General features: G+C 39.1%; 1 protein-coding gene across 2 annotated transcripts in view; it reads right to left on the reverse strand.

Annotated features, from left to right (window-relative positions):
- CUNH6orf106 (chromosome unknown C6orf106 homolog) overlaps positions 1-12,485 on the reverse strand; it is a 110,939-nt gene that overhangs the window by 62,371 nt on the left and 36,083 nt on the right. For both annotated transcript variants that reach the window (XM_003789115.3, XM_012804844.2), the window contains exons 2-3: positions 7,103-7,257; positions 930-1,127 (exon numbers count right to left, since the gene is read on the reverse strand). In XM_003789115.3, the coding sequence (XP_003789163.1) occupies positions 930-1,127; positions 7,103-7,257 (353 nt within the window). The remainder of the gene's footprint in view (positions 1-929; positions 1,128-7,102; positions 7,258-12,485) is intronic.

The raw sequence follows: 12,485 nt of genomic DNA on the forward strand, positions 1-12,485 counted from the left end.
AAAAGAACATTCGATAAAGAGAAATAGGAGAAGTGTCATATGAATCTAAAAATGTACACATTTCAAAAAACATTTGTAGTATGGTGCCAAATGATCATTAGAAGGTTGGCTAGTATGAAGACTATAAAGAAGGTACTGGATTTAGAAACTGAATTGTCACTGATAAACTCACTGGTGTGGAGATCGGGGAAAGGATAGACTGAATTGAAGAATCAATGGAAGATGTGGAAGAAGAGACAGTGGGTAAAGATCACAGTTCAGTAAGTTTGGCAATAAAGGGAAGGAGTAAGATGTATTTAGTTTAAAAGGAGTATGAACATTTTGTGCATATATCTGTTTTATGTGACTTGTGTCTAGCAACTTCAAGTATATACTGCCTTCAGTATTTTACAGCACCTACCAGATTATACAATAAGAACAGTAGGCTCAGTGCCCATAGCACACTGGTTACAGCACCAGCCACATGTACCAAGGCTGGTAGGTTCAAACCTGGCCTGGGCCAGCTAAACAACAATGACAACTGTGTTGTGGTGGGCACCTGTAGTCCCAGCTACTTGGGAGGCTAAGCCAAGAGAATTGCTTAAGCCCAAGAGTTTGACACTGCTGTGAGCTGTGATGCCACAGTACCCTACCGAGGGTGACATAGTAAGTCTCAAAAAAAAAAAAACAAAAACCAGCAGCACTATTAAATTATAATTTAGAATGCAAAGTATAATAACCTCATACAGTCACTAAATTTTACTTAAATTCCTAGGATAAAAGGTAGAGCACTAGGCTGAATCAATTAGTCATTAAATTAAAATAATTTACCTGCATGAGATGACTAAGAGAGGCCATGCCCTATTATGCAATTCAACAGTCTCTGTCAGAGACACTGGTATGATGTTACCTTAATTCCCTCACCCTGGGCTGCACAAGGACATACTCACCTCCATAGTAGAGTCCTGTAGCAGTGCACATCCGCCACTGTCCCTGATACATTCCTGCTCTGCTGGGGCTGCACATCTGGACGCTGACATCTGCAATCTCCTGGGGCTCTAGCGATCTCACCATCACCATGTTCACATGTCCAAACTGGTCTCCCCCGACATATTTAAGACAAACCCCTGGAGGCCAGGCCTCTGCCCCTGAGTTCAAGCAAAAGAAAAAAATGTTAGGCAATCAGTGGTCCTACGTCAGGTGCAGTTTATTAAGAAACTATAGAACAGGCCTCTTTGTCTCATATAAAGATGTAAACCTGCCCATATATCCTTAAGTGACACAATGTCTCACACTACTGATCAGAAGGAATTATCAGAATCAACATTCTCTAACCAATAGTCTAAATGCTATGAGAATGCACAAACAGCAAAAGCAAGGCAGTTCCTCAAGAAGACAACTACCTCAGGTAACCCTCAGGGAAGGCCACACATCACAGTGAATCTGCAGAACCTAAGAATGATATCCAAGAAAAGCCATGGAGATGAAGCACAGGCCCACATCTTTGGGCGACTGTTTTCCTCTACCAAAAGGAAACATATATCCATTTTCACTTGAATTCTTTAAGCTGACATTCAAAGTAAAAATATGTCTGCTTTTTGCCAGATTTTCCATACAGACAACAGGATTAAACAAATAAACTGTTTATGATCTTAATAATCTCATTTTCAAATTGTTTTTTGCCTGATGTATAACTTTTTTCCTGTGGTCTGTAACTATAAAATACTCAAGAGCTCAAGAGATTATGTGCCAAATACAAAACGGAGGAGTCAAGTCAGTTTAGATCTTAGGTTCAAACAGTGGCAGTGATAATATGAATAATGGGATGATATCCCTCAATAACGTCAATAAACTGTGGTCCCACAAGCAATGTCACCAGTCAGAGGGACTTAAGGAAAGGATGGGAATGGCAATACAAAGAATGGTTGTGGTAGAAAGTGTCAATGGTCTTATTTAGTACCTCCTCCTGCGTACCTATTTTCATGTAAAGCAATTCAAAATAAGAAACTTGTTGACTAGTTCTGACTAGTCAAGCTGTATAGGCAGCCATACAAAGACTAGATATGATCTCTCCTGTCAAATGTCTATATTTCTTTCTAACTGCAGACAGAAACCTCTATAAATTTTCTTTTGGAATAAATACATTCATTATAAAAATTAATCACTCTGACAAGCTGAACGCGGCCGGACTCTTAGGACAGAGGCTGATTATAATTTACTTCCTACTAGTACTCTAGGATGCTTCATTTCCTTCCTCTCAAAATGCCAGACTACTGCTGACATCCCTGATGGCTCAGTACTAGAAAGGAATGAGGGAGAGAAAAGCCACCCGAGTTCTACTGCTGAAATCTCAGCTCTATTAAGAATGATGGTCTCTGACCCTTGGGTCTTTAGGGAGAGTACCTTGAAATAGTAGCCACTATGTTTTGGCATATCCTCTTTTTTAAAAAACCTGCCAGGCAAAGTGCCCTCTTTAGTTAACCCTGTAAAGGGTAACCATGGCTGGTGGAGAGGTTGTGGATGACATATTGGCAATACTTGCAAATTCTCTTTACATTTCTGAGACCTGACAAAAGCATATTTATCTTAGGTCAAGAAAACTATAGCTAATCCTTGGTAGTTGTGAAGCCAGGAATTTTAAAAAAAGGAAAGAAAGATAATAGTAGCCAACGTGAAGCACCTTAGAAACTGTCAGTCTCTTTAAAGATCAATATCCAACAGAAAAATTAAACTGCTGTTATAGGGCTGAATTCACAATCATTCTTTAAGACATATATACACAAATCTGTAACAAGATATTATCTGTTTATATGAACAGTTTGTTTTTGAACTTGTGAAAGAAAAATAAGGTAAACCAAGGCTGGCTGTGAAAAGGATTTAGCTGCCCAGGCAGACAACTATAAGCAGACGAGACAGTTGGGTCTCTTAGCTGCTATAGTCCAGAGAAACTGAATTGGTAAAACATCAAATGGCTACATTAAATGATTTGGCTAGGGTCTTGCTCTTCTTGGTACCTACTATTGCTCAAAATGGTATTTAGAGAGCTTCCTCAAGAAAAAAGTGGATAACTGAATTATCCACCATGAACTCTAAAGTATTAATCTGCTTTAACAGATGAAGAACCAATCATCTGCCTTCTGAGAGTTAATTATATAAATAGGTCTTACAGTCTCAACTGTGGGTTAGAAGTCAGGTAACTCTAAAAAGGTCAAACATACTGATGTTCAATAAAAAAAGAAGGAAAATACCAGTGAGCTATTTGGACCACTTGACTAAGCATACATGAAATCTGGATTCAAGAAGTGTAATACGGCTCGGCGCCTATAGCTCAACCGGCTGGGGCGCCAGCCACGTACACCTAGGGTGGCGGGTTCAAGTCCCCAGCCCGGACCCGCCGGACAACAATGATAGCTGCAACCAAAAAAAAATGGCCGGGCGTTGTGGCGGGCGCCTGTGGTCCCGGCTGCTTGGGGGGCGGAGGCAGGGGACTCGCTTGAGCCCAGAGTTGGAGGTTGCTGTGAGCTGTAATGCCACGGCGCTCTGCCCAGGGGGACAGCTTGAGGCTCTGTCTCAAAAAGAGAAAAGGAAAAAAAAAAAAAAAAAAAAAGAAGCGTAATACAATAGGACTTCAAATTAAGTCTTAGTTACAAACTGGCTCAACAGGGGATAGATCTATCGGGAAGAAAGAAATGTGACCTTTTTTTCTTTTCTTTTCTTATTTTTTTTTTTTTTGAGACAGAATGTCCCTCTTTTGCCCTAGGTAGAGTGCTGTGGCATCACTGCTCAGAGCAACCTCAAACTTCTGGGCTCAAGCAATCCTCTTGTCTCAGTCTCTCAAGCAGCTAGGACTATAAGGCACCTGCTGCAAGGCCCAGCTGTTTTTTTTTTATTTTTAGTAGAGATGGGGTCTCATTCTTGCTGAGCTCAAGCAATCCACTTGTGTCTTGGTGGCAATTTAGAGATGGTAAAGCGCATCACAAAAATCAGAAGTCCAACAGTCCCAGAAAGCCTAGGACATACTAGCTATATGTGATTAGAAAAATAGTTTGGAGACAGTAAGGACTATTCAAATAGCAGTCCAGAAGGCAAACTTCGATGAAGATCACCATTTTAATCCCTGAGTGTGAAGACCGCATTTCAAATTAAGCTCTGTGAAAACAGAGACCTTCATCAATCTTGTCACCATAATAAAATATGTTGAATAAATGAAGCAGAATTATCTTCTCTATAATCACACTAAAGAGAAATGGAGAAAGTTAACTATTTTAAAGAGCTAAAAGAAAAAATGGTACAAATAGTTGTTCTTCCTCAAGTTCTTTTCCTAACACTTTCTATTCACTTCTATGTAGGTCAAAAAATAAAAATGTCTCTGGATCAAAATGCCCAAGCCAATGTCTTATACGACAATAACAACTACTTTACCAAATGAGAGAAACTCTAGAGTTATCATAACATGCTCAGCTTAACAGCTGCTACAGCTGAACAATAGAGCATAGTATTCTAACAACTGAAAAGCTGTAAGTGTTGGTCAAAAGAATCTGTCTACTTACATCTTTGGAACGACAGTTTCAAATTTTCACTTTAACCTCCAAGGTTTCCTGCTCAGGTTTCTGAAGCTTCCAATACTTCTATGATGTCAAAAGTTTAGATCCTAGAATTTTGCATCTATGCTATTAAATGACTCAGTTCTGTGTTTCTCTGTCCGAATCTAAGGATTTAAAAAATATTAGGGGTTTAATTTTAAACAGTATATAACATTTACCTTCTTTAGGGAAGCTGCTGGGACAATATATGCAGTCCTTATCAATCTCATCTGCTGTATATTTGAATGCCTGGCACCCATAAAACATGACAGTAGAAAGTGCCATGAAAACTACTATGTACCTTTTTCAGTGAGTACTTGTCTCTTAAGGTAGGTTGTGGATGAGAGTAAGAGAGCCAGAGGAGAAATAGCTAAGGCCTGCCCTACTTTCCAGAAAGGATTCAAGACAGATTAGGATGATAACAAAGAACCTGCACACATGCATGTTCTCCCTCTCTCTCTAATATTAATAACATGTCTATTACTCAGTTATGGGTGGCAAAATTCTCCTTAACCAAATGGAAAACTTTCAATTTATAGCTATAAAGCTACTTTACAACTGGTTGAACAATTTCCAGAAGAATAGAAAACCTACATGTGCAAAGCACCTGGAAGCATAAAAATGTCTAACAACTGCTGGCCCAACTTTTCATGAGGTGTTCAAGCACCAGAATGCCCTTTTGTAGCAAGAATGGCTGTAGACTCAGAAGTTGTCTTAAACATAAAGTTACAAAGCACACACAGAAGGAAAAAGCAGTCAGGCCCACCATTAGAGATTTTTCTAAGTTAAGGTGAAAGGTAGGTCTCTTAAAGGTTCTGATTCAACATACTAACCATTATATATCAACCTCCCCCAAGCTCCCCACTAACCCAACGAACTATCTAGAGAGTGAGTAGATTTATCAAGAGGTGTTTTGAAATATAAAATGGTTATTCTCCAACAAGATGGTATTTAAAATACTTCAACAATACTCAAAAATTCTGCATATTTAAAATCTCTATAAAGAACTCATGGAAATAGCCAGGGCATTGTGACAGGCGCCTGTAGTCCCAGCTACTTGGGAGGCTGAGGCAAGAGAATCACTTAAGCCCAAGAGTTTGAGGTTGCTATGAGCTGTGACACCACAGCACTCTACCCAGGGCGACAGCTTGAGACTGTCTCAAAAAAAAAAAAAAAAAAACCAGACCATTTTCAGTGTTTTCACTATAAGGAAACAAGGTACTGGGTTTGTTCTTAAATAAATAAACAAAGGTGAGAAAGAAATTAGTCAAAGTAAACAATATCAGAACTAGTAAGAATTTCAAGAAAAACAGAAAACATGGCTATTTTCTTGTTACCATGTGCCTCCCAAACATTTGTACCACTGCTGTAACCAAACGAGAAAGGTGAGATAATGATAATTTTACAAAGTCATAGGTGTCCTGAGTCAGCTACACCACTGAACTTTCTTCCAAGGGGGAGTTATTGTAAATATCTGCCAGAAAAACTAAGAATAACAATTAATTTGGTACATTAATTCTTACATAAAAGGCTAGTTTAGCCAGTCTTTCCCCACCATAAAGTAATAAACCACAAAGAATTAAGAAGCAAATTGAGTAAATGAGAAGTCACTTTTATAGGTTTGAGTCCCAAGAATTTTATATCATCTCACATCAAATTACCTTAGTAGATAAGGTACCCCCACACATATAGATTTTTAGCTAAATACTCTTTTTGGCCTAGTTTTCTATCAGAATTTCTCTGCAAATGCTCATTAAGAAGGCAGTTAAAACACCCTCCACCAGTCAACATAAACTGTCATTGGATGGGACAAGAAATACTAAATCCACTCAAAAAAAAAAAAAAAAGTCATCAGAAAAAGAATTTAAAAGTAATAATAACAATTCCCAGACATATATTCAGACAGTATTTTCAAAGAACTATGGTCAATTTATTTCTAATTTGTCTTAAAAATAGCAGTAATATATCAAAATAATGTTTTTTTATATTTTTAAAACAATTTATTCCCCCTTTTGAGCAAATTCCCACACTTCTTACTCTATTTTAATGTGTCAAATATCTTAATAAAATTTCAGAGAGTCATCCTTGTGGCTACAAAGAAATGAGCTTTCAAAAGAGCAGATGTTCATAGCTCTTTTCCAAATGCCCTGTTCTATTCAAGGATATACCTCCTCTAGCCTGTTGGAAATGATTGGAAGATTAATTAGAGCAGAAATAAAATGATGAAGTAAAACTGCACAGGTGGACATAATATCCCAGCACATACCCCAGTTCCTAGTACCAAATGAATATTAGAGTGTGTTTAGTTGCCACTAAGTCATAGATGACTTAGAACCATCAGACCTAAACTCTTCTTTCTATTCTAAAGCAAGGGATACTTTACTAATGTTTAGTTATCTATACAAGAAAATACTACATGTAAAGAAAAGCTCAGAATTACACAATCATATACATAAGCTAAAATATTTCCTTCTTATTTCTTTTAACTAAGAAAAAGAAAACTGGACAACAGAGCATTGCCGATTATATTAGACACTTACCAGAATTCTGGATTCGCCATGTTTTTATGAACTGAGTATCAGGAGGTATTGACTCCCCCTCTCCTATGGTGACATCTTCAACAAAGGACATAGAGGGTACACTGATGTTTGGGCTCTCAAAGTCATAATAGGCGCCAATTGCTGCTTGCAGGTTCCTACAAATAAAGAGAAAAAACAAAAGACTTCAGTCCTATCCAGAAGACATTATCCTAATTCTCAAACAAAAAAGGAAAAACCTATTTTTTAGGGTTTGTCCCAACCTGACGCTTCTGGTATGTAAGTTTTTAAAGCCACTGATTCTGGCTGAGAAATTATAGAAAAACACAGGACAAACAAACTTGTATATCACTTTCTTCTCAAGGTACTCGCACAGAAAGTAACAAACAATAGTAGTATTAGCAACAATATGGGATAATAATAATCAACAATATGTAGATAATATTTATTATCTACAAGATAGCAAGAATGGGTAAAAAAGCAATAGCTATTAAAAGAGAACTCCCCTGCAACTGTGACTGTGGAACGGAAAGAAACTCCACTTTTAAAAATATTCTAACTTTTTTTTTTTTAAAGTAACATATGCAAGGCATTGCCTGTGGCTCAAGGAGTAAGGCACCAGCCCCATGTACCTGAAGTGGCAGGTTCAAACCCAGCCCCGGCCAAAAAAACTGCAAAAGAAAAGTAACACATGCACATGGTTCATCAAGTTTCATACAAAGAAAAACAGCCATCTTATCTCTTCTTCCCTCAACACACACAGGTAACTACTCATACTACTTTCTCAAATTTCCTTCCAGAACTTTTTAAAGCATATATAAAACAAACATGATATATATTATTTCTCCTTTTTTTTTTACAATTGTACCATAATATAGACTGCACTGTCATCTTGAAGACATTTCTGTCAGTATATAAATAATATCTACATTGATTTTTATAGCTGCATCCACTATAATAGATGTATCATTATTTATTTAACTTCTCACTTTCTGACTTTGACTCCAATCATTAATTCTTCCCTAAATAAGCTTAAGCACACATCATTTTGTATACATGCAAATGTGTCCATGTGATAAATTCCTGAGAGTGATACTGCAGGGTCAAAGAGTATATATTTGTGGTTTTAATAGATATACCAAACTTTCCTCAATAAAATACCCTCACCAAGAATTTAAGAGGAATGCCTATTTCTCCACTTGCTCATCAACACTGTTTCTCCAAAACTTTGAATGTCTGACAATTTAATAGGCAAAAATATTTGTATTAGTGAGGTCTTAAAATGTTTTTCTCTTAATACTCATATAAGATAGGTTGACTATCGTTTTACACATTTAAGAGCAATTTGTAGTTTCTTTTTTGGAAGCACAATTTATTTATTTATTTATTTATTTATTTATTTATTTATTTTGAGACAGAGCCTCAAGCTGTTGCCCTGGGTACAGTGCCATGGCATCACAGCTCACAACAACTTCTAACTCCTGGGCTCAAGGGATTCTTCTGCCTCCACCTCCCAAGTAGCTGGGACTATAGGTGCCTGCCACAACACCCAGCTACTTTTTGATTGCAGGCATCATTGTTGTTTGGCAGGCCCAGACTGGATTTGAACCTGCCAGCTCAGGTGTATGTGGCTGGTACTTTAGCCACTTGAGCCACAGGCGCCACGCCTGGAAGCATGATTTTATAAAATACTGGTGTTCTTTTCATTACTACTAAACTCCCTTTCGTCAGAATAAACTTCCAAGCACATAAACCAGAGCTCCCAATTGAACAGAATCATGTGATAGCTTAGTTCATCAGTGCCAGTAATCAAAGGCCAAGGAGTTTAAGTAACCTATGTTCATTACATGGATCAAAGAAAATGCTGGAAATTATATTAAATGCTCCTCTTCCAGTCTTGTGCAAACCAATGACATCATTCCCAGTTTCTACAGTAGACAACAACCCAAACTGCATGTTTCTAAACATAACCTAACTATAAGCCAATAAATCCAGTGGGCTGTTTTTAATTATGCATAAACATACCACGAAACAAGCTCTGACAGTACACAACTATTCAAGAGACATGCTTGCTATTAACAGCAAATTCTTTTCTGCTAGGGGCCTGCCTGCTCCTCCAGGTGTTTGCAGTTGCCAGAAAGGAAGACTATATTTAGAGCAGCTACCTTAGGTCAAGCTTCCTGCAATGGTGTCCTGTCATATTAGCAGTGAGCAGAATTACAACAACACCAACTGCCTTCCTATCGTGTGTGTGCTTAATAAAATTTACATGAAGCAGAGCTGGGCAAGGGGCCAACCTGCACCTGTTTGCTTGACTATTCCACACAAAGGCTTGGACTTTAGTCTTCTCAGCAGTTTCCCATCTAGCTGACAGCAATCCAAAGTAAAGGATACGCGACTGGTTAAACTTGGAAGTTCAGCCCCTACCATTCACAAACAGGCTTAGAAGTATGTCTGGAATCAGCCTTACACTTAGGGGAAAAGGATAAGAGAAAAATAAGCCTAGTGTGCAATTTGTTCTTTTGGGAACATTTTGTAAAAGCTGTATAAGCACCGTTTTGTTAAGATAATTTTTTTGACATAGGTCTCTAGCAAGTAGCCTACTGAATTGTTTTCTGTTCACTTGGCTGTAAAATATGCTTGGGAGGGAAGAAACTATTTGTGCACTCGGGATGACTGCCAAATCTCATCCCCAGCCTGTGTCATATTTCAACCCTTGGCTCTGTCATCGGACAGATTTCAAGACCACTGCAGTAGGAATATTTAACAAGTGGAAAAGTCAAGCTACCCTACTTTCAGCAGGTTCATTCTCCTTCCTCCAATCTCCTTTCACATGTTTCCAACTCATCCCAGTCAAAGCCAACAAAAACTGCTTATTTGCACCTACATTACACTGGTAATTCAGATTAAGAAAACATTTTTGGCTCGGCGCCTATAGCTCAACCGGCTAAGGCGCCAGCCATGTACACCTAAGGTGGCGGGTTCGAATCCCCAGCCCGGACCCGCCAAAACAACAATGACGGCTGCAACCAAAAAATAGCCGGGCGTTGTGGCGGGCGCCTGTGGTCCCAGCTACTTGGGAGGCGGAGGCAGGAGACTCGCTTGAGCCCAGGAGTTGGAGGTTGCTGTGAGCTGTAAAGCCAGGGCACTCTACCCAGGGGGACAGCTTGAGGCTCTGTCTCAAAAAAAAAAAAAAAAAAAAAAAAAAAAAAAAGAAAGAAAACATTTTTAAAACCCAAACTGAAACTGAAAGCAGTGACTGGAAATCTGACAGGAAGCTGGAGTGGAGGATGACAAAGCAAATTCATTTTCCAAGTATAAAGTACAAAGTGGACTCTAGCCCAAAGGTGCTCTAACTTATCAGGTAGAGGTAGGTACAAAGCTTCAAGGGTACACAGAGAATCAGACAAGTCCAATTATAATATTGGTTATTTACAAAAGAGAAAGCCCCCACATGAAAGAGACAAGCAATAAGCTAACGTTTTAAGGGAGTTCTATCATTAGGAGCCTATAATTATTCTATGCCTAGTCAAATACCAGGTCCAAAAAGTAGCACTATAATGGAATGGGACAGCTAAAGCACCATGGCCTCCACAAAGAAACCATCCCTCATTGCCCCTGCATTCCCTATGCTTCCTCTCAAGTACAGTCCTACATGGCTGGGTACAACAGTTCTTGTCTGTAATCCTGGCACTTTGGGAGGAGACCAGGAGATCAAGACCAGCCTGGGAAACATAGTGAAACCTGCTTCTACAAAAATAAAAAAAATTAGCTGGGTGTGGTGGTACCTGCCTAATAGTCCCAGCTACATGCAATGCTGAGGTAGGAGGTCTGCTCAAGCCCAAAAGTTAAAGGTTACAGTGAACTATGATTGTGGCACTGTACTCTAGTATGGGTAAAAGAATGAGATTCTGTCCTAAAGAAATGAAATACCAAGGTTGGGCATGGTGGCTCACACCTGTAATCCTGGCACTCTGGGAGGCCAAAGTGGGTGGATTACTTGAGCTCATGAGTTTGAGATCAGCCAGAGCAAAAAACAAGACCCCATCTCTACTAAAAATAGAAAAAACTGAGGCAAAAGGATGACCATGAGATTTAATGGGTGACCATGAGATTTGCTGACTGTATCTGACTAGCTCTGCCCTGCAGAAGAGGGTATATATGCTCTGTTCTCTTTCTCCTCATATCCTCAGGGCTGAGAACAGTGACTCACATGTAGAAGGTATACAATAAATATTTGTTAAATGGAAAACTAGTAACCAAAATAAAGTATTTTTCTTTTCTTTTTGTGGTTTTCTTCTCACTATTTTATACTAAGACTATATGGTGAGGGGCAGGGGAAGGCAAAATGTATCATTTGGCCCAAAGACTACAGGATTATGGAAATATGTATCTGGACTACGTATACCAGGGAAAGCATAGCTTATCACCCAAAGACCTTCAGCTACTGGTGGAGCACCCATGACTAATACTATAGATGGACCTGGCTAGGAGTCATCTCTTACTGAGAAGGAGGATTAGAATATCTGCAGCTATTACTTGCTCAGAAAGTACCCATTTCCACACACAGGACTCCTTAGTAAAAAGTGAGGTCATTCTAGAGTTGACATGGAAGTAGGGGTACCCTGGAATCTGAAACTGGAACTGAGAGTTTCTCTCATAGTATTTGGTCTCTAAACTACACATTTGGGAACTTTAGACAGTAATGCATCTCTTAAGCAGAGACAATAGGATATTAAGTAGGAAATGTCCAATTTCCATGGCTCAGCGCCTGTAGTACAGCACCAGCCACATACACTGAGGGTGGCAGATTCGAACACGGCCCAGGCCAGCAGAACAACAATGACAACTGCAACAAAAAATAGCCTGGCGTTGTGGTGGGCACCTATAGTCCTAGCTACTTGGAAGGCTAAAGCAAGAGAATTGCTTAAGCCCAAGAGTTGGAGGTTGCTGTGAGCTGTGACGCCACAGCACTCTACCAAGGGCAACGTAAGTGAGACTCTTTTAAGTCCGATTTCCTTAAGTACTAAGTTTGATGGTTGATACCTCTGACATTTCACTTTGATGCTTATTTTGTTTTTATTGTGAAGGTACATCCTCATTCTTTCAAACACACATTTTGGCTTATGGTTACAATTACTTTTTTTGAGAGTCTCACTTTGTCGCCCTTAGTAGAGTGCCATGGCATCACAGCTCACAGAAACCTCAAATTCTTGGGCTCAAGCAATCTCTTGCCTCAGTCTTTCATTTTTAGTAGAGACAGGGTCTCACTCTTGCTTTGGCTGGTCTCAAACTCCTGAGCTCAAGGATCCACCCACCTCGGCCTCCCTCAGCGCAATGAGCCACTGCGCCCAGCCTCTTTCACAATTTTTTTTTTTTTTTTTTT

The sequence above is a fragment of the Otolemur garnettii genome, unplaced genomic scaffold, assembly GCF_000181295.1.
Source record: "Otolemur garnettii isolate 467f Iridium unplaced genomic scaffold, OtoGar3 scaffold00031, whole genome shotgun sequence".
Taxonomy (NCBI): domain Eukaryota; kingdom Metazoa; phylum Chordata; class Mammalia; order Primates; family Galagidae; genus Otolemur; species Otolemur garnettii.